General features: G+C 46.0%; 1 protein-coding gene across 1 annotated transcript in view; it reads left to right on the top strand.

The window, feature by feature from the left end:
• tert (telomerase reverse transcriptase) overlaps window positions 1-23,450 on the top strand; it is a 155,036-nt gene that overhangs the window by 21,832 nt on the left and 109,754 nt on the right. Inside the window, exons 2-9 of the mRNA XM_084312955.1 lie at window positions 327-544; window positions 852-1,942; window positions 2,132-2,321; window positions 5,241-5,394; window positions 9,361-9,528; window positions 11,157-11,318; window positions 21,837-21,938; window positions 22,993-23,078. Of these exons, the coding sequence (XP_084169081.1) occupies window positions 327-544; window positions 852-1,942; window positions 2,132-2,321; window positions 5,241-5,394; window positions 9,361-9,528; window positions 11,157-11,318; window positions 21,837-21,938; window positions 22,993-23,078 (2,171 nt within the window). The remainder of the gene's footprint in view (window positions 1-326; window positions 545-851; window positions 1,943-2,131; window positions 2,322-5,240; window positions 5,395-9,360; window positions 9,529-11,156; window positions 11,319-21,836; window positions 21,939-22,992; window positions 23,079-23,450) is intronic.

A 23,450-nucleotide genomic window follows, 5' to 3' on the forward strand; every position in this document is an offset into this window, starting at 1 on the left:
ACCATGAGGTGCAAGCATAGTCGTAGTACCCTTGAATGAGTGCTCCTGTTAAATATACTATTATACGGTATTATTATCATGATTTTTTTTTACCATACAATATGATGCAGTGCTACTGTTCATTGGCCACGGTTGTCATTTAATATTTGATTACAACCACCAAGATGTCTGCAATTGAATACTATGAATGTGAATTCTGATTCAGGGGTGAATTTGTGCTTCCAAGTTATTAACTCTGGCATTACAAACCAAAACGACAGTGCCCTAATTCTCAACAGTCTTAAATGTGTGGGGATGATGCGAGTGACCTTTTTGGACTTCCACAGATCTGCACGCTGCCTGAGCTGCTGGCGTTTGTCCTGAACAACCTCAAGCGTAAGAAGAAGCGGAATGTCCTGACGCACGGCTACGGTTTCCTCGCCCGCGAGGAGCGCAACGCGGACCCGTTCAAGTTCCAGGGCGAGGTCACGCAGGGTGCCGCCTACATCCACGGCAGCGACCTGTGGAAGAGGATCTCCTGCCGCCTCGGCACCGATGCCATGCGGTATGTGGAATAATAATCCCCTCCCCCCTCAAACAATCCCCAGTCATGTTCCAACCCTCCCCCATTCACCTTTCATCTCACTTGATGCCGCCCCTCCCCCCAACAATTCTGTACCTGGACCTACCCAGAATGCCTTTCTCTCACTATAAAGACTGACATCTTACTGGACTCTCAAGCTCTCCTGGGGACACCACCAGACCATTGTCCTCGTTGAGTCATCCAACTATAACTCTGATAATAAACCTGTGTTTAACCAAGTCTATATTTGACTATCTACATTCATTGATCCGGTTAATTTCTTTCACAGGTACCTGCTGGAGAGTTGTAGCGTGTTCGTGGCCGTCCCCCCCTCGTGTGCGTTCCAGGTGTGCGGGGTCCCCGCCTATGACGGGTTCTCCATGACGACCGACGCCTCCGGCTTCCACCTCCTGAGGCAATCCGGGCGCAACGCGGGCGTTCGCCGCGGACACCGGCGAGCGAGTGCAGCGACTCGGAACGGGAGAGGAGACGCCCGGAGACCCGCTATCGGTGGGGGGGAGGAGAGAAACGGGAATGACTGTGGTAGAAAGGGCAAAAGGGGAAGAGAAGCTGATCTGATGGAAGGAGAGCAGGGGTTGCTCCGCTCTGGGAAGAGGAGGCGGATGAGATTGGATGATCCCACGGGGGGAACCCAATGGGTCTGCGGTGAAGCGCAAGGGGAGCAGACTAGGGCGGCGGAAAGCTCGGCATCCCCAAAGCCGTCGGAGGAAAGTGCCCCGGATTTCAAACAGCCGGTCGAAGTGCCCGCCACCACCCTTCCCCCGGAGGTGGGTTCCAGCTGTAGGGCAGGGGCGGTCCCTCTTCCGCCCGCCTCCTCCCAGCGCTTCATCCGTGCCCCGGGGATGTTGTACGGTGGGAGGGGCATGCGTGGTTTCCTTCTCAACAAGAAGTGGAAGGGTGATGCGGAGGCACCCAGGAGGCTGCAGGGACGCGACCTGGTGAGCATGGTGTTCTTCGAGGGAACGCCGTATCTCAACGGAGCCACGGGGAAGCCGAAGAAACTTCCCCGGCGCTTTTTCAACATGGTTCCTCTGTTCAGACGGCTGCTACGTCTACACAGGAGATGTCCCTATGGCAGGATACTGCAGAGGGTGTGTCCGGTGTTGCTGGAGGGACAGGGGGACATGAGGTCTCTCCTGCCCAAGCACAGTGCACCTCCCCGGGTCTACCTGTTCATCAGGCAGTGCCTCTCCTCTGTGGTCCCGGAGCAGCTGTGGGGGTCCGACCGCAACAGGCTCAACTTCCTGGCTCGGGTCCGGGGCTTCCTGCGCAGCGGCAAGTTTGAGAGGCTTTCGTTGGCCGAGCTGATGTGGAAGATGAAGGTGAACGACTGTGATTGGCTGAAGATCAGCAAGACTGGTGAGATGACCAACTATGTCATCTGTCTATCTGTCTGTCTCTCTTTCTCTTTTTTTTCATCTTGAAATTGCTACACATTATGCAACCCAGATGAATAGGGTCACATTATCTTATGTTCAAAACCACCTACAATCGTGTAAAAAAAAAAAAAAAATCAATCGATCAACCAAAGTCATCTCCCGTTCCCAGGTCGCTGCCCACCCAGTGAGTTATCCTATCGGACGCGGTTGCTGAGTCAGTTCCTGGCTTGGCTGCTGGAGAGCTACGTGCTGGGCCTGGTCAGAGCCTGTTTCTACGCCACGGAGACCATGGGACAGAAGAATGCTCTCAGGTTCTACAGACAGGAGGTCTGGGCCAAGCTGCAGGAACTGGCCTTCAGGTAGACTACACACAAACACCTACCTTCATTCTAGGGCTGTCCCGATTACCCTTCTTCGAAGCTTCAGTAGTAATTATCGGAAAAAGAATTGAAGCTTCATTCTTCCTGCGCACGAAGCTTCATTATGCTTTTTATGTGTTAGATCGGTTTTCTGAAATTACTAAATGTCATTGTATGAGAAGTATATAAAAAAGAAGCAGTGAAGCTAGACCAGCACTCTCAGGTTCAAGAATTTAATGGCAGCCTGAAACAAACATGTTTCGGAATTACATATTCCTTCTTCAGTGTTATAGCTTGCCAAGCTTGGCAAGCTATAACACTGAAGAAGGAATATGTAATTCCGAAACATGTTTGTTTCAGGCTGCCATTAAATTCTTGAACCTGAGAGTGAGAGTGCTGGTCTAGCTTCACTGCTTCTTTTTTATATAATACTTAATGGGATTTCAGCACCCAGTGTCGAATCTTGAGAGCGCGGTCTAACTTGACATTGTATGAGAAGTGAAATTACTGTTGAATTATCATTCCTATAAGCTATTTCTCACTTATTTATTTAACCAGGCAGGTCAACCTCTTAACACTTCGATTTTTCAGCCCGCTTTTATAGCGTGCATAAGTACACAAAATGACAACGTGTTGTGTGTATTCCAGTAAATGGCTATTACTGCAGAATCTTTTTTTCTTTCTAGAAATTTCCAAAACTATACTCCTATTCAAAACGGTATAAAACGGAAATGTACTGATGAAAAAACAATACGTTTCGTACATGTTGACTGCAAGCAAGTCATTGATAATCGACGGGTGTATTAGAACCATAGCCATAATTTAAGATATAGTTTAAGCGTTCACAAATGTGCTCGTCCTCTCATTGATTAGAGTGGTGGCAAGTGGCAACCAAGCGATAATTCGTCATTCATCGTTGGCAACCAATGTGTTAAGAGGTAGCATATATAATGAAAACAACATTGGTCATCGGTCCAAGAACAGAGCCCTGAGGGATGCCACATGACAGAGGGGCAGTGTCTGACATGTACTGGCCCACAGAAACAGAAAAACTGCGATCAGCCAAATATGATGTGAGCCAATCTAGTGCAGATCCAGTAATACCCATATCGTCACAAAATGTATATCTGCCACAGATGTGCATATTGTGAACAACAGGTTCCAGTATGATCTTGTAAAATCAATCGAAAAACATGTTTCTTGTTAATTCTATGTTTTGATAGAATGGACCAGCACTCTCAGGTTCAATGTTTTTAATGGCAGCCTGAATAGATAGCAGACATGTTTCGGACAATGTCCTTCTTCAGTGATATGGCTAGCAATGGAAATACATTCAAGATGGTAGTTAAATACACCTGGCAGGTAATTACATGACATGACACGGCAGGAAATGACATCACAACGCAGGTGTGCCGGTGCAATGTGACCAAACGAATGACTTATCAGAGTAGAGTCCAATCATAAATCCATAAATTATACATATATATATAGATATATCTATATCTAACACCAATCTATATTATAAACAATACAAAACAAAACAAAACAAAATTACCAGAAACTTGATATTATAACATATAACATGCCCATTAATTTCTAGGGCTAATTGAGCCCCTTTACATATTTAATTAAATAGTTTCAAATTATACATTGGGCATCCTTGAGAAACACAAATGTGCTGTGAGAAATTCAGATGTCAAGTCGTCGGTAGCTCGACATTTCTCCAAGTGTAAACATACCGTCAACTATCTCAAATATATGGGACTAGAGTTAGTACTCAGGCCCGCGCGAGGTGGAGACAGACACAGTTGCTGTTGCAACGTGAATGTTATTATATCCACCTGTTCAATTGCATCGAACCTAGAGGAATGAATGAAGAGAACGCTTTAACCTGTTTCCTCTAACCTCCTTACACCTACAGTGTTATTTCTGGTTTTATTAAAGTTGTTGTTTGTTGCTAAACAAGAGGTATGTTTCTCAAGGATGCCCAATGTATAATTTGAAACAATTTAATTAAATATGTAAAGGGGCTCAATTAGCCCTAGAAATTAATGGGCATGTTATAATATCAAGTTTCTGGTCATTTTGTTTTGTTTTGTATTGTTTATAATATAGATTGGTGTTAGATATAGATATATCTATATATATGTATAATTTATGGATTTATGATTGGACTCTACTCTGATAGGTCATTCCTTTGGTCACATTGCACCGGCACACCTGCGTTGTGATGTAATTTCCTGCCGTGTCATGTCATGTAATTACCTGCCAGGTGTATTTAACTACCATCTTGAATGTATTTCCATTGCTAGCCATATCACTGAAGAAGGACATTGTCCGAAACATGTCTGCTATCTATTCAGGCTGCCATTAAAAACATTGAACCTGAGAGTGCTGGTCCGGCTACCCTGCTTTTTGATATACTGAACTTTATGGGATTACAGCACCCAGTGTTAGAACTTGTGAGCGCGGTCTAACTTGACTATATGTTTTGATAGAATCAAAGGAGGGAATGAAGGATTGTGGTTGTTTTTGTTGTGATTATAACAGGATAATTAGGTATGTTAACCTCTTAACGCCTTTGCCAGTTCTATGAGATAGTGGAGAGAGGACTTAGTGGAGAAGAGACATTATGCTTTGCTAATTTCCTAGACATTTTGAAGACTTTCTATATTCACATTTCATTCTGTTTAGAATCTTCCCCGTTATACAGTGTAAGCTTTTCTTCATTTTGCTCCGGGAAAATAGTGGGTGTCCAAACGTAGTGTGGAAGTTGGAATTCCACAACGGCAGAAGAGGTTTTATGAAAAAACACACAACGCAGAGACAAGCACTTTAGAGGCAATGGCTGGACATTCGCTAATATCTAACACTATCAACAAAGAAGTCCTTTGCTAACTTTCCAGCTCGTGTTTTTAGGAGTCACCTCTCCAAGGACCAGATGGAGGAGCTGAGTGCGGCCCAGGTGGCGTCTCTCCCCAAAGCCACTGTCACCTTCCGCCTTCGCCTCATCCCCAAGGCTGATGGCATGAGGCCCATCACGCAAGTCGTAGGAGCGGATGCCAAGACTAGGGTAAACTTTTCAGCTGACCTCCTTGATTTCAATGTATGAATGTGGACGAGAGCCTTGACATTAATAGCTACGACTGTGGGGGTGCTGGAGACGTGATCCAATAGACTTGTATACGCCTGAGTCTCGTGAACATGGAGAGACCAATCCCAAACCGATCGGCACTTTCTCAGCCGAGCTATAGTCACTTTTCCGCACCTACTCCCGAACTCTGCATGCGCAGATTGATAAACTTAGATCTCTGGACAATCCAGAGAGACTCCTTTGGGAGTTAGGTGCGGAAAAGTGACTATAGCTTGGACGAGAAAGTGCCGACTTGGGATTGGTCTCTCCGTATTCAGGAGACTCGGGCGCATTAAAAGTCTATTGGATCATGTCTCCAGCACCCAACAGCCATATCTACAACCACTTAATGTCAAGGCTCTCATCCACATTCATTAATTTTCTCCCCCCACTCTCACTGCCATGAGCTCAATGTAACGAGGAAGTGCAGTGGTCTATAAGTGACGTATTTTCTGGCTGCTCCCGATTCTCCCAAATCTCCTGCAGCTGTAGGAATATGAATAGACTATTAATAGATCGCTCTCGTCTGTGGTTCATGCTGTGGTCCTGTGAGCAAAGCCTTCTGATATACATTTCTCTCTCTGATAAGGCAGGGGATTTTTTTTATTTTAAGCAGCAGTTTAAGGAAAAATGTATAGCCAAAACTAGCTTAGCATTGCAGACCAGGTCACCCAACTTCACCATGCATTCTCTGCAACATCTGGTCATTTAGGGTTAGCAATTTGGCTTTAAAACATTTGGAATGTAAACAAAACATAAAATCCTTTTGGTGAAACACAGTTTAAATTAATTAACCCCACATGCAACATCAAGGACAAAATTACTGGCAAATGGGGAAGAAAAAAAACAACATTAATTTCTTCCATAGGTGGAAAGGAAATTCACGGGTCTTGTCATAATGACACATGAGAGGTATATTGTGCAGGCTCTTGCTTTTGGGTATGAGAGTTTTTTTGTTTTGATCCATCGAAGGTTGGTCAATATATCAATATTAACTCATTGACTGTCACACTGTTTTCCCATCTTTAACACATTGGCGACCGCTGGGACCCGTCTAATATAGTGGTTGAGGACCAGCTTTTGTAAACGGACCTGTGTCTTTTTGTAGAGCTAAATCTATACTTTATAGTATTGCTATCTGTCCATTCTCATTGACAATTGAGTTCATAAACCGTCCCTTCAAAATGGCGTAAAGAAAAAAAAATGCATCAATAGGTTTGTCATTTTATAGCGCCGTGAATATAAGCATTATAGCGGATTTTGTCTCATATATTTTCTGGGAGGCTAGATAAATGGCTAATAGCTGCAAATATTATAGCCAACGGCATTTCCGTTTTATAGATGCTAAAGAAATAACTCAAACTGCATATCATCGGGACTGTCCCAAAGCATGTAAGCATCAATGGGGGGGGGGGGGGGGGGGGGGGCGGGGGACGTAGTTTATTATTATTGATTACCAATAAAAGTGTTCGTGTAACTAGCCACATACGCTGCTCGGCTGGTTGCGTATCATAGCAAGCTCTGATCCGGCTGTAATTTATGTGAAAAAGATCTTACCATGAGCTGGTGGGATACCCCCGAGCATTTCCCTGTTATCGATCGGCATCTGGTAGATCGATATGTCCATTGGCTGATGATAAATCCCCTTATTCCATGGTGAAATCTGCGATTCGAAACGTAATCCACGGTACATGATGCTGATTCAGAATCCGGGTACTAAAAATCTCCATTGAAAGGGGGAAAAAAAAAGTCATCCGTTCGCCCACAGGGCACATTGCAGTAGCGCGATGGCGCCCCTAAGAGGATCTGGCCGGTATTGCATCTTCTCGAATTCACAGACTAGGGAATATATGCAGTGCCGCTCCGTGACCTTGACCCGGTTATTATAATATGGAATAAAAGCAATAACAACTTGCCACGGCTATATACGTGATTCTGTCCACAACGCATGGATTCGAAACCCGTATAAACTCGTGGTCGGGCGGCAAAGTGTTAATATCTGGCGCCAGCGTTTCAGACCGCTTTAACAATGTTTGTAGACCCATTGTATATTCTATATTATAGCTATGGAGACATACTATGGCTCATTTGAAATGCTTATATTTATACTCCCAACAGGGAACAAACCGTTTGTTTCTACAAACATCCATTCCTGCGCAACCCCAGCCTAAATAGTGACCATTTTCCCAAAATACATGCACATTTTCTAGGAAGCGAGATATTGCGTCTTTTGTGAATCATGCGCCTGGCTTGGCCCGGCGGTGATATTTGGAGTTGGACAAGACCCCCCCCATGTATTTGTAATCCATAAACGTACCTCGTCCATGTTGTGCGCCAGCGAATTTGCAAGAAGGAAGCTGGGAAGAGCGGCGCTATGAGGAGCCAGAGCTAGCCTCAGTCGCTCGCCAGCTCTGCGGCCCCGCTTCTGTTTCCAATCCCTCACCGCATACCCTCTTTACGCAATCCCTCTTTGTCCGGGGAGATGATGTAAACGGACCCGGTGTGCCCATCTGGTCCATCGAAAAATATGGAAATATTCAGTAATCCGCCATGTGAACCAATGTCCAGTAGCTCTTGTCTTGTGTACAATGGGTCAGCGCGAATATACTGGGCGAATAGACTGAACATGAGTATGCAAATAATAGTTTTCCGTTCCTGGCGGGACAAGAAGCCGCTGCTTGATCAAGCGATGTCCCCTTGCTCAAAAATGTACTCAAAAGGTAGGCGAGACTGCCACCTATCGGGATTCACAATTTTACAAAATCTATACAGAAGGTCAGGGGGACTGTTTAGTATCATAATACAAAAACAAAACATAAAAAGAATATACTCATTTTTGGCGTTCAACGCATCGGTGCCAAAAACGAATATACTAGTTTTTGGCAGTCAATGAGTTAATCGTATCCTGTACTTTATTTTTTTTTATGTTGTGAATACACAGTTGTCAAAAAAGCAAATATTAAGTCAGATTTCTCAGGAAATTATTTCGGAAATATTTTATAATGTTGTTTGAAGTGTATAGTTTCAGTTTCATAGTGTATCACACTTCCATTACCTTGCAGTCCGATATGAAGAACAACAACAACAACCGGCTCATCATTCTGAATATCATGATATTTTTGCATACTGCAAGCATACTTAATTGGCTAGTATCAATCCCTGTCTCCTGAGCCGTTCAGCCATTGTGTAGTGTGATGTGTGCCTGATGCCAGTGTATGGTAGCCATTGAGCCTGCATAGCCCAAGTTTGGGTGCTACAGTACACAGTGGTGGCGAAGGAGGCAATTTCTACCCTACATTGTGGGGAGCGCTTTGAGTGTCTAGAAATGCGCTATATAAAATGTAAGGCTTGAGACCATTTATCGATAACTGCGTGATACCGATAAGTGGCGTCACATATCGATATATTTGCATATGTAAAAAAGAAAAGAAAAGGTTAATTACTTTTATTTTAAAAAATTTATAATTTTAAATACTTTATACTAAAATACTAGGTCTTGTGTCATGTTTTAGTTAAAACATCCCCATTTTATGTAAATTCAGTTGAATTGCAACTCTGTCTGCACTGTGCATTCAATATGCAGTGCACCCCCTCCATCACATCCAGAGACCATAAAATGATCACTGTGGTAGTTTTGAATGGCGAAATCTGTAACACTAAAGATGGCGGCAACGACAAAGTATTGCTTCAAAATAAACATAAATTTGTTGTTTAAATAAATTAAAAAATTATATATATTATAAAACAAATTTTGTCCCGATTTATCGATTCTTCCGAATGGCATATCATCTCAGCCTTAATAAAAATGTAATGAATTATTATTATTATTATACTGCCCAGCCCCAGATCCATCCATCCATCCCCCACCCCTACCACCACTTGACTAATTGTCTTTCTCCTGTCCAGTTGTTCCAGGCGCACGTGCGGGACCTGCTGGACGTGTTGCGCGTGTGTGTGCGCTCCACCCCCTCCCTCCTGGGGTCCACGGTGTGGGGGATAACGGACATCCACAAGGTGCTGTGCTCCCTGGCCCCCTCCCAGAAACACATGCCAAAGCCACTCTACTTCGTCAAGGTCTGGGTCTGGGTCCCCCCCCCCCCAATGTTTTTATTATCATCGTAAACAAACAAAAAAATACAATATTACAGTCCGGGGTCTGAAATATAAAAATCCACAACAACACACACACACACACACACACGTTCAACCTGCAGCAAATACATTCGAATTGATTATGCTTATAAGAATAAAACAGAATTTTATAGTTTCCCTTTTTAAGCAGCGCTCACATTTCCATTTTTCATGACAGACGCATTATGATTACCAGAGTTAAACTAAATATTTCCGCGATGCAAGTTAGTCTCTCCAGACCGACACTGTCTAAGTTCCTTTATCCTCTGTGTCGGAGCATCCATACTCTTCCAGCATAGTGCAATAAAGCCTAGTCTGTCTCTGTGTTTGCACAAAGATATATTCCAAGTAAGGCTGTCAATCTATTAAAATATTTAATCTGATTCATCGCATGATTGTCCATACCATAGTTAATCGTGATTAATCGCAAATTTATCGCATATTTTTTATCTGTTCTAAATCTCCCTTAAACGGATCTTTTTCAAGTTTTAATACTCTTATCAACATGAGAGTCAACAAATGCAGCCATTTAACACAAAAGGTTGACCCTCATGCATTGCAAATTTGCATCAAATTCAGAACAGAGTGATGCACAAAATAATTTAAAAGAAAATAATAATTTAAAACAATGAATAAAGTGTGCATGAAATAATAAGGAAAGAAAACATTAGGAATTTGTTACACACCCCCGCCCCCCTCTCTCTCTCTCTCTCTCTCTCTCTCACACACACACACACACACACACACACACACACACACACACACACACACACACACACACACACACACACACACACACACACACACTCTCCCAGCTCTTTCTCTCTTGCCCCTTCCTCATCTCTCTCACCCCTCTCTCTCTCTCTCTCTCTTTCTCTCTCTCTCTCTCTCTCTCTCTCTCTCTCTCTCTTTCGCTGTCTCTCTCTCACACACACACTTTGAGTCAGAAACAAAAATAGTATCAATGAGAGTATCAATAATACACCTGAGTGAAGTCTAGTTTTTTTTAAACGTTAATCTTGCATTAAAAAAAATTGTGGCGTTAAAATAATTGTGCGTTAATAATGTGTTAACTAAATCCTCAATTTGAATAAAGTAATTCATCTGATTAAATTAGTCTTTTTTATTTTTATTAAATCAACTTTCTTTAATGCTATAATATTAGTGTAGCCTAATATTTATCTGCAACTGTGAAGAAAAACCCCATTGGTTTAAACAGAATGAATAGACACATAATAGACACATTATTAAAAATAAAAAATTTGAATGTTGATTTAGAATTCGAATGCCAACGTAACGAACGAAGGTCCGAACGTTCGAACATTTGGGCTCAGCCGCTCAGCCCTATCACTCACTCACTCACTCACTCACTCACTCACTCACATACTCACACATTCAGTCAGTCAGCTACTTCCCTTCGTAATGCCTCAAAGACATGGAACTTTGCTATGACACTTAATATTGTTTCTTTGTTATTATGCTGATCTTAGCCACAAATCATAATAGTTGTAGTTTTTATTCATTACTGGTAATTGGCTCTCCCTCTTGACCTCCCTCCCTCTGTGTTTCAGGTTGATGTGAGCGGGGCCTATGAGAGCCTGCCACACGCCAAGCTCTTAGAGGTGATTGGCCGGGTCCTGTCACCTCTCCAGGAACAGGTCTTTACCATACGCATGTACGCCAAGATCTGGGCAGACTCTCACGAGGGCCTGAAGAAGACCTTCGTTAGACAGGTAAACAAAAAACACATTGTTATTTCATTCTAATTAGTGTATATTATATTAGGCCTGTCCCCGACTAAGGATTTGTATAGTCTACTTTGATTGGCCGAAATTTGCCGATAGTCTTTTTTTTTAATGCAATTTTTTTTATTAAAATTATATATATTGTAACTGAGGGGTACAATTCCCTGACTGTATTACTAGATATGATACTTACTACCACTACCTTTGTACTTAATATTCGGCCACCCAGTACACGGCATAAATATATTATGATGAACACTGTCACGTAGATGAAACGGATCCAACACAAATGTACGAATTAGAAATAGGTATTTATTTCTACACAGCGATGGTGTGTAGAGCAAGCACTTAATCAAATCAATCACATTTATGAATGGAAATTAGTATGCACTTTTATGGCAAGAGTATTCGTCGGTATATCAATAGAGAATGTCCAATCTCTGAAGGCGCAGGTGGTACATATACGACCTGGAATAGTTTAAGGAATAACAGCAATGATACTTTAATGATTATATACTGGATACACTAGGGGGGGTTAATCCGGTCGCTTGTAAGCCGACAGGAGTAGGAAGGGGGGGGGGGGGTAGAATCCGGCTGCCTCATCCGGCCAAGGGTATCCCAGGTGAACCCACTGTAGTGCCGTTCAATGCGCCGGCGATCCTTGGACCACAGATGAAAGCAGGTGGACTCTTTGTGGGCCGGCGTCATCCGGTCCACGGAGGAGAGACGTGAAGCGACCTCGTCTTGCAGAGCGTCTCCTCACCTTGCGTCCTCTCCAGGGGGGGGGGTTCCAACACACGGCAGTGTCGGGGGTCTTTATCCATGGAATAATCAAAGTATACAAAGCATAATCCGTGCCTGGGAAGGCGGGCTGTCGTCGGCAGAATAATCCGGTATACAGGTCCACTCGCTCGTCGGCTCTGGGGCTCCTCGGGTGCAGCTTCACGTGGGGTCAACCACCCTGGATAAGCAGCCAGTTCTCTGCCCGAAACGATGGGGTACTGACTACGGTAGTATTCTCACCGCACGAAGCACTATATATTAACAGACTATTATTAGCTTAATAGACTACGTCCAACTCGACGATATAGTGCCAAATATGACTATTCAAATATTAATATACACGATGTCTCAATACCGATGGTAGGCGAACTTGGCCTTACTCCCACACGTGGCGTCGCGGGGAGGCTTTACGTCTGTGACTCTATTGGAGGGTAAGAAACTGGACTGAAAAGAAAGTCCTACTTTAGTACCGCAGTATATATACGCACTATGAACAAATAGTCCCATTAGTGGTGCGGTAGTCAGATTCCTACGCGGAACTAGGACTTGTTCGTACATGTGGAGCGGTACGTTTGAACTGGGTCTGAGGGGTATGGCAGCCTGGCACCAAGGTCTCGACCAATAGTAGAATGGAGACTATTATGGGATGTTCAGTAGGCTAGAATGGATATTCAATGCATATTGTACAAGGAATATACAAGGGATATCAGGGAATATTAGAGAATATACAAATACAATTAAATATATATATATAAATAAATATATATATTCGGTTTAATCTGGCCCTTCACAACAGCCACCCCCTGATTGGTCCCAGACCTAATCAGTTAAACAGAGACAGATTAATCGCGTTGTCTATTTACACATAAGGGTTTGCTGTAGGGGTCAGTCAACTTCACAAAGTCATAGGGTTATAGGGTCATGGTCATCATCGATTGTGTCTGGGAGTCGGGGCAGTTCTATGAGCCTCGCCACGGGACGGGTGTAAGTGCGACCCTGGACGAGCACTTCAGCTGCTCGGACCTTGCCGTCGGCACCGGTGATCACTTTGCTTACGCGGCCGGCCGGCCACATAGCTCTGGGCAGTGATTGATCAATAATCATGACGACTGTTCCTTCTGTCAAATTGTCTCTCTCCTTTACCCACTTCTGGCGGGTCTGTAGAGACGGTAGGTAGTGCAGTAGGAAACTGCTCCAAAACTTGTCGGCTAATACTTGACTGTACCTCCACATTCGTCGGCCATTCGCTTCTTCAGGCCGGTACATTGTCTGGGGTAATGCAGGATCTAGCCGCCCCATCAGGAGTGTGTTGGGGGTAACTGGGTCGATATCCGCCACATCACTGGAGACATATCCGAGGGGCTTCGAGTTAAGTACTCCCTCAATCTCCGTGAGGACTGTCATTAGGACTTCTTCCGCCACAGTCTGGGCCCCAAGTACTGCGTACAGGGCTGTCTTTATGGAGCGCACTTCTCGTTCCCAAGTGCCACCGAAGTGGGGTGCGTTTGGGGGGTTGAATTGGAAATCAACCTGTGCTGGAGCGAGGTGGGTCTTAAGTTCTGGGCCCATAGCTTGGAAGCTCTCTCTCAGCTCTCTTTCGCCGCCTTTGAAGTTTGTCCCATGATCGGACAATAGGGTAGACGGTCTTCCTTTCCGTGATGTGAATCTACGGAAGGCCATAAGGAATGAGTCTGTGCTCATGGTCGGGAGAAGCTCGATGTGTATCGCTCTGGTGGTCATGCATTTGAATACAATACCCCACCGCTTCTCGGTTCCTCTTCCTTTCTTTATGTGCAGCGGGCCAAAGCAGTCCATACCCGTTGAGTGGAATGGCTTGTCACCGATTCGGAGGCGACATGGAGGAAGGTCAGCCATCCTTGGTATGCTGGGCTGCGCGCGCCACTTGCGGCAGTCTAGACATGTTCGCTGGAAGCGTCGTACCGCCTCTCTTCCTTGTAGGATCCAGTAACGACGTCTGATTTCCGCGAAGACTCTTTCTGCTCCTGCGTGATGTACATCCTCATCGTATTTCTTTATAATCAGCTCTGTGACCTTGTGTCGGCTGTTCAATACGATCGGGTATTTAATGTCATCCGGTAGATTGGGGGCTCTGCGTAGGCGACCACCCACTCTGATGAGGGTATGAGCGTCGCTCTCGGGAGCCAGATGAATTAATCTGCTGTCGGATGGGACGGGCTTTCCTCCCTGTAGACAGGCCAATTCATCGGGGAACGAGTCTCTCTGGGCTCGCTGCAGTAGAAGCAATTCTGCTTCCTCGTAGTTAGCTGCTGACATATCAGCGGGGGACTTGCACTCCGGGTGGTACCGCAGGAATGTTCTTTGTTGTGCACTCTCTATGGACGTGCAATCGTCTATGTTAGGGTCGGTGGAGGCTACGGTGCTCAATCCACAGAACACAGACTTCTTATTTTCCACCTCCTCTGGACTTGCTTCCCTCGGGATAGGCATGGGCCACTGTCCTTCCGGGAGTCTTAGGAATGCGGGGCCGTCACTGTAGACATTGCGACGGGTGAGGTCATCCAGGGGCATCCCCCGGGTGATGACGTCAGCTGGGTTCTGTTTTGTATCAACGTAGCGCCACTCTGTTTCTCCGGTTAACTCTTCGGTTAAGTCTTGAATCTCGGTGACTCTGACTCCCACGAAGACTTTGTACTTGCATGAGTCCGATTTGATCCAGGCGAGTACCGTCGTGGAATCTGACCACAGGATTGTTCTAGACACCGGTATGGTGAGCTCACGTTGGATGAGCGTGGCTAGGTGCGCTCCGGCTAGGGCTGCGCAGAGCTCTAGACGTGGGATAGATTGTTGCTTGCGTGGGGCTATTCTCGAGCGGGCGAGGACAAATGCTGTGTAGATCTCTCCCCCCTTCTCTTGGGCCCGCAAGTAGGCTACTGATCCGTATGCGACCTCTGAGGCGTCACTGAAGACGTGTAAGTCCATTTTACATGTCTCTGGCCTCACCGTGGGTGGGAAGTAGCTTCGGCGCATATTAACGCCTGGGAGTGAGTGGAGCTCCATCTCCCACTCTCTCCAGGTGGATGCAAGGTGTGCGGGAATGGGGTCGTCCCAGCCCTGGTCCTTGTCCCACAATGCTCGTACAATCATTTTTGCCCTGGTGGTGTACGGTAGAATACATCCTAGCGGGTCATATTGTCGGGCGAGTGTTGTGTACACACTCCGTCTGGTGGTCGGCGCCGCCGCCGGCCTTCCCTGCTCCGTAGTCAGGGGCTTGTGTCTGTAGTGAAGCGAATCTGTTTTGAATCGCCACACCAATCCCAGGGTCATCTCCTGGGCTTCTCCCGGGATTGTAGCCATCCAGGTCTCGCTGCTGGCTGCCTTGTCCTCGGAGGAGAGGCTGCGCAGTACTTGCGGATCGCTGCTGGCCCACTGCCTGAGATCAAAGCCGCCTTTGATCAATGAGGCGCAGAGTTTAATCAGGAGAGCCTCGGCTTCTTCTTGGGTTGAAAGGCTTTGTAGACAGTTGTCTACGTAGAAGCTGTTCTTTACGCTGTGTCGGACCTCTTCGTCCGCTGCTGGGTCCTCTGCTACATGTTTCTGTAGTGCAAATGTAGCACAGCAGGGGCTGCACGTCGTTCCGAAGGGGAGGACTTCCCATTGGTAGATGGCTGGGTGCTCATCTCCTGGCTTCTCTCTCCATAGGAACCGTAACAGGGGCTTGTCCGCCTCTACTAATCTCACCTGCAGGAACATTCCTTTAATGTCCCCGCTGATGGCCACCTTTTCCTGGCGGAAGCGGAGTAGAACGCCGAGTAGGGAGGGGCCGAGTGTGGGACCGGGCAGTAACTCTTTATTCAGATTTTGGGATCCGATCTGGTAGCTGCAGTTAAATACTATGCGGTCTTTACCGTTGTGATGGACCTTGTGGTGAGGCACGTACCACGATTCAGTGGTCTGGTCAGCCTCTTTAATGTCCATCTTTGTGACGTGTCCCGCTGTGATGAGCTTCTCAATCTCAGCGCGGTATACACTCTTGGGCGGGGTTCTTGGCTAAGCGCCGCTCCGTGTTCAGCAGGTACCGTTCTGTGGCGTCTGTCTTGGCGTGGAAAGTAGGCATTCCTTCTCGCCGCAGGAGTGGCGTGGCGTATCTCAACACGCCGTTGACCGGGACTCTCTTGGTCCCTGTCTCGAGGAGGTGAATGGCGTAAATGTCATCTTTAGAGCGAATGTCTTTCTTTCCGTTCTTAAAGGGCATTTGTTCCAAGGTCCATAGCCGCTCTACGTGTTGCAGGAGTGCGGTTTCTCCCTCTGTGACTCGGGAGTGGAGACATCTAGTGGCTGTACTTCGGTTGAGAGATTTGGCGAGCGGGCCTTGGAGAGTCCATCCCAAACGGGTCTCGACTGCTGCAGGACAGCCTCGGGGTCCGGTATGAACCCGGTCTATCGGGACAATGAGGTCTGCATGGTCGGAGCCTATCAACAGGGTCGGCATAGCATTGTCTATGAGCGGGATCGGTAACTTGCGCTGATGTGCATATTTCTCCATCAGCTTGGCGACGGGGTATGTGTACCGCGACAGTCCTATTTCTTGGCTGGTGAAAGCGTCTGTAATCTGGTACCGTCGCTCAGGCTGGCCGCTTGCTGCGATAGAGAATGAGACATTCTCGCCCTTTATCGTCTTCAAATCTCGTCTTATTGTCCGAATTGTCATTTGGGTTTCGCTTCCCCGCAGCCCTAGCTGGGCCGCAGCGGAGGCGAGCAGCAGGGTCTTCTCTGACCCGTCATCGAGGACGGCGTAAGTGTCCAGGACTTTATTCTGGTAGCTTAGTGTCACACTCACTACTTTTAGGAGTACTCGGGCTCCACTGCTGCTGGCGGGATCGATGTACATGACGCTCGCTTTGCTGCTGGATGGTGCGGGTGAAGGGCGCCGTCTGTTACTGTCGTGAAGTATGTCCAGATGGGCTCCATCGCACTTGGTGCACCTTTTCTTTAAGCGGCATTCGGCTGCCATGTGTGAGCGCGCACAGCGAAAACAGCGCTTGTTGGACTTTATCCATTGACTTGCTTCCTCCGCGTTCAGCTTGGGGAAGGAGTCACATTGCGCTAGCCAGTGTTCTTTCTCACAGTAGGGGCACACTATCTTCCACTTCTCCGTTCTGGAGGGGGTACTGTGGCTCCTGCTGCTCGGTACTGACTCCGATTGGTGCATCACAGTCACCGATCTTCTTCCATCATTTAGTCGTCTGGTTCCTTCTCTGGAGCCAGGGGTGCTCCGTCCGAATGTATCTAGCCGTAGGCTGCTGACTTCTCTCGCCAGGAAGTCCGCTAGATCGAGGAGGTTCGGTTCGGGGCCATTCGGGTCTCGGTGGTCCCTCTGTCGCCTAAAACGCTCCTGTCGAGCGGGCGGCAGCTTCTCCAAGATCCTTTCCACATTTGAGTTGGCGTAAAGTTCATGCCTCCCCTTCTCTCTCTGCGCTCCCAACATCCCTACCAGGGACTGCACTCTGATGGACAGGTCGTCCAGTGCTCGATTGTCTATTGCTGGGGGTAAGCGGTCGATGTGTCGGATCCCCTGGATCACGTAATGCCATATGCGCCCATACCTCTGGTCCAATGCTACCAGCGCTGCTGTGTATGGGGTGGTGGAAGTCGCGTAGGCGAGCGCTATATTATGTGCGCGGGGTACCTTTAAGTGCTTCAGTAGGATGGCGTATTTATGGCGTTCATCCAATACATCCACCAACATGGTCTCCAGACACATGCAGAGTTCCGTGTACTGGGCCCGGTTCTCTTGGGTGAAGTCGGGTACCATAGGCGGGCCAATGTATGACGCTGACTGTGGATACATCGGCGAGCGTTGGGGGAGAGGCCTCCTAGGCGAGTCTCCTCCCGCTCCTTGGTATGGGCTGGTACCGGCAGTGTACCATGGCCCGCTTGTCCAGGTGCTGTTCCTCGGTGCGGGTCGTGCGTCGTGCTCACCCGTGTATAGAGTCGGGGGTCTGTAGCGCAGCTCCGCGGGAGTATAGCCTGGGCTGTACCGGACCTCCTGGTCCGGTAGAGTACTGTGCTGTCGTCGGGCGTGGTTCTCCTCCTCTTCCTCTTTGTCTTCAGTTAGGTCATCCAGTGCTTGTAGTCTCTGGTTTAGCCTCTCCACAGGATATGCTGCTCCTTCCCGGTTGCTAGGTCTCGCTTGGACCGGTGGGGGGAGGTGGTCTGTGGGGGGTATAGACCTCGTCTGTTGGTCAAGTTCAGGGTTGTTTACTCGGCTAGGGGATGCCGCCCTGGAGGTGTGTCTAGACGAGTTCCTGGAGCCTCTGGCGGAGGGAGAGGGTGTTGTCCGTCTGATCAGCTGTTCTATTAGTTGCGCTTGCTGTCTGTCGCGCTCTGCGTCCCGTAGAGCACCAGCAGCTGCTCGCTGGCTGTCTGCTCGGTCTCGGGCCACATTCTCTTCTCTCTGAATGCGTCTTAGTTCTAGACGTATATGCTCTTCTTCGCTCCGCTGCTGGATCTGCAGTCGGTCGCGTTCAGCAGCGGCGTTCAGGCTGATGAGGAAGGCCTGCTGTAGGGTCCTCTCTGCCTCGCTGGGAGAAGGCGGTTGTATAGGGGAGCCTTCCCTCGGGGTACTCCTTGCGGAGCCTTGGAGCTCTGTCTCCACGGTGCTCTCCCCGTCTTCTTCCGTGCCGAGTTCTCTCTCGGTAGCGTTGTATTCCTCCCGGGACTCATCGGGGACTACTTCTTCAGTACTGGCGGGGTGTGAAGTCATGTCTGGTTCCCACTGGTCCCCACCGTGAACTTGGTCAGTTACATTAGAGCCCGTAGGGGCCTCTATGGTCGGGGTAGTCTGGGCGTTGGGGTTAGACATACTTTTACTTTCTAGTTTTACCGCGTTTACTGTTAGTAGAAGACTAGGTTGTTGACTGACAGCGTAAGCCTCTAAGTACTGAGGGAGCCGTCGTTCGCGCTGCGGGCGTTGGTTAGGAGGATCGTTTCGTGGAGTGTTCATCATAGGCCATTTCAATATTAATAACACTATATTAATATTACACTAATTACCCTCCGGCTCGAAGGACCAATTTTAACTGAGGGGTACAATTCCCTGACTGTATTACTAGATATGATACTTACTACCACTACCTTTGTACTTAATATTCGGCCACCCAGTACACGGCATAAATATATTATGATGAACACTGTCACGTAGATGAAACGGATCCAACACAAATGTACGAATTAGAAATAGGTCTTTATTTCTACACAGCGATGGTGTGTAGAGCAAGCACTTAATCAAATCAATCACATTTATGAATGGAAATTAGTATGCACTTTTATGGCAAGAGTATTCGTCGGTATATCAATAGAGAATGTCCAATCTCTGAAGGCGCAGGTGGTACATATACGACCTGGAATAGTTTAAGGAATAACAGCAATGATACTTTAATGATTATATACTGGATACACTAGGGGGGGTTAATCCGGTCGCTTGTAAGCCGACAGGAGTAGGAAGGGGGGGGGGTAGAATCCGGCTGCCTCATCCGGCCAAGGGTATCCCAGGTGAACCCACTGTAGTGCCGTTCAATGCGCCGGCGATCCTTGGACCACAGATGAAAGCAGGTGGACTCTTTGTGGGCCGGCGTCATCCGGTCCACGGAGGAGAGACGTGAAGCGACCTCGTCTTGCAGAGCGTCTCCTCACCTTGCGTCCTCTCCAGGGGGGGGGGTTCCAACACACGGCAGTGTCGGGGGTCTTTATCCATGGAATAATCAAAGTATACAAAGCATAATCCGTGCCTGGGAAGGCGGGCTGTCGTCGGCAGAATAATCCGGTATACAGGTCCACTCGCTCGTCGGCTCTGGGGCTCCTCGGGTGCAGCTTCACGTGGGGTCAACCACCCTGGATAAGCAGCCAGTTCTCTGCCCGAAACGATGGGGTACTGACTACGGTAGTATTCTCACCGCACGAAGCACTATATATTAACAGACTATTATTAGCTTAATAGACTACGTCCAACTCGACGATATAGTGCCAAATATGACTATTCAAATATTAATATACACGATGTCTCAATACCGATGGTAGGCGAACTTGGCCTTACTCCCACACGTGGCGTCGCGGGGAGGCTTTACGTCTGTGACTCTATTGGAGGGTAAGAAACTGGACTGAAAAGAAAGTCCTACTTTAGTAGCGCAGTATATATACGCACTATGAACAAATAGTCCCATTAGTGGTGCGGTAGTCAGATTCCTACGCGGAACTAGGACTTGTTCGTACATGTGGAGCGGTACGTTTGAACTGGGTCTGAGGGGTATGGCAGCCTGGCACCAAGGTCTCGACCAATAGTAGAATGGAGACTATTATGGGATGTTCAGTAGGCTAGAATGGATATTCAATGCATATTGTACAAGGAATATACAAGGGATATCAGGGAATATTAGAGAATATACAAATACAATTAAATATATATATATAAATAAATATATATATTCGGTTTAATCTGGCCCTTCACAACATATATATATATATTTTTTTGGAGGGATCATTCCATTTGGGCTGTGTGGGGGGTGCTTAATGTCTGAAGAAGTTGACTGAAGGCTTCTTGTCCTCTGCGAAAGCATGCAATTGGTCCACTGATGGATACATCTTTATGTCTAGTGTGTGAAATCCTCTTTTCAGTGCTTCTGTGCCCGTTCTCTTAGGCAGTTAGCCTCTCTGGTATGCGCGCCATTAGCATTAGCCACGCTTCTAGGCCTCTTTGCTTTTGGAAAGAATGATAAAAAAAAATATTATAATCTTTTTTTTTTGCATTCAACTAAAAGGTTGGCAGTCGACTACGGCTCCTTTCGATCGATTAGTCGACTATTCGACTAGTCGAGGTCAGCCCTAGTGTGTATACTTGACCACATCTTGCCCAGTTGTACAGCCCTGGCCTATTCTTATTCCCATTAAATGTTTTACTTATAATTGTACTACAACACCAGCTGCTAGGACAGAGAGACTTCGGCTCAGCTTCTTCTCACAGGCCATCAGAGCCCTGAACACTGAACTCTCCACACACAAGCACACATGAGCACACGCACAACACAATCACTGTACACGCTCACACACTAGCAGCCACTTTAACATGAGCAGGCACACACTCATGCTGCACACGCCCACACTTATGGCCACTAAGGAAGGGTCACTTTAAAAAATAGTATAGTATAACCGGAGATTGTATAAATTAGCATGTACAGAAAGACACTACCAAAGGACCCAGTATGTCCTCCATGCTCTGTAAATAACTTATGTACATATACCGATATGCCCTAACATGTTACTTGTTTATTGCACAATGTTACTTGTTTATTGCACAATATTATATGTTATTTGCACATCGTTGCGGGCAAGACCACCCGCATTTCATTGTATACTTGTATGCCGTGACAAATAAATCTCTTGACTTGACTTGACTTGACATTCTATTGTGCTATATTTAATTTAGTTTATATCCCATTTAATTTTATTCAACCTTTTATTTACAGTTGTCCAGCCCTGGCCTTTATTTTATTTCATAATTCTATTCTATTGTGCTTAACTTAGTTCATATTTCATTTTATTTTACTCCGCCTCTTTATTGTATTATCTGTCCGCTAATGTCGCACCGAAAACGACCAAAGCTAATTCCTTGTATGTGAAAACTACTTGGCAATAAAGACCTTTCTGATCCTGACATCCTTCCCTCTCGTTTGTTTCTTATTAATGTAGGCAGATTTCTTGGAGGACAATATGGGATCCACCAACATGAAGGGCTTCGTGAAGTCACTGCAGAGGGACGGCAAAGTTCATGACGCCATCCTGGTGGAGCAGGTCTCTACAAATATATGAAGTGCTTAAAATGCTTGATTTTTTACAAAAAAAAGTCAAGGCCTGGAATTCCTTGAAAACAGCCAACAAGGTGCTTAACAGTCCTTGAAATTCAAATCAACCATTCGCATTGAATTAGGGATGCTCGATATTGGCTTTTTTACCTATACCGATATTGTCCAACTCTTAATTTCCAATACCGATATCAACCGATATCAACCGATACCGATATATGCAGGGTTTCCCCCCCCCAAAAACTGAATAATTTCAGGTAATTAACATTACATATCTCTTGATGTGGAATTAACACAACATTATGCATACTTTTGACAATAAATAAAATCAGAATTTGTTCTTACTTGTTTGCCTGGGTAAATAAAGGTTATAGAAATGTAAAAAAATTAAGAAAATTTGAAAACCGATACCGATATTTTCCGATATCACATTTTAATGCCAATATCGGCCGATAATATCGGTAGGCCAATAATATCGGACATCGCTACATTGAATGTTTTGTTCATCCATGATCAAATTGTTCTGAATCAAGACATTTTTTTTTGTTCTGTTTTAATACAATCTGACGAGTCGCTGTCTCACACGCTCCAACTGCTTTTTCTCATTTCTTCTTCGTGTGTGATGCTCTAGCTTGCTCTAGCTGGCAAGCAGGCCAAGAAGATGCAAAAAAAAAATAACAGCATTTAAAAGTGAATTGTATCCTTAGACTGACATCCTCGAAAATTTTAAATAGTGCTTGGAAAAGTACTTAAAAGTCCTCCCCCATTTAATTTGGCAATGTCGGTGGGAACCCTGTAATTTGCAGTTGAAAAAAGGTAATGCATCGCAATATCACAATATTGCAGTGTTGTGACTAGTATCGTGATAATATCGTATCGTGTGGTTTCCCACCCAAATAAATCACCAAGTTGGCCACTGAAGCCAGATGTATAAAAAAAATAAAAAAAAAGCTAATGGTGAATTGGAATAGCTATATAAGGTCTACTCCTTCCACCCAGAAGTGGAGAATGAACATCAATGTTTGCGCCGTCTTTCCTTCCAGTATTTCTCCAGCCATACTGATGGAAGGGATGTTCTGGAGTTCTTCAAGCAGATGCTCACTGGCAGTGTTATTCAGATTGGGAAGAGGTGAGGCCTTTTTTTTAGTACAGCTTACTACCTCTTTGGTTGTTAACGTTGGTTCTTAACAGGTTGAGTGCCAGCCGTGTTTTCCTATTTACCCCCTTGAGTGCCACCACCCACTTCAATGATAGCGCTCTCATATTTGTGAACGCATAAACTACATCTTAAATTATGGCTATGTGTCTAATCTGGCCGTCGCTTATCAATGACTTGTTTGCAGTCAACATTGTCGAAATCGGTTCATTTCCATTTGATACCATTTTGAAAAACGCTAGTTTTTTTTAAGTTTCAGGAAAATATAAAGATTCTGTGATAATCGCCCTTTACTGGAATATTCTGGAATACACAAAAAACGTTGTAATTTTTCTGCCTATTTAT

The sequence above is a fragment of the Notolepis coatsorum genome, assembly GCF_963971535.1.
Source record: "Notolepis coatsorum genome assembly, chromosome: 4".
Lineage (NCBI taxonomy): Eukaryota > Metazoa > Chordata > Actinopteri > Aulopiformes > Paralepididae > Notolepis > Notolepis coatsorum.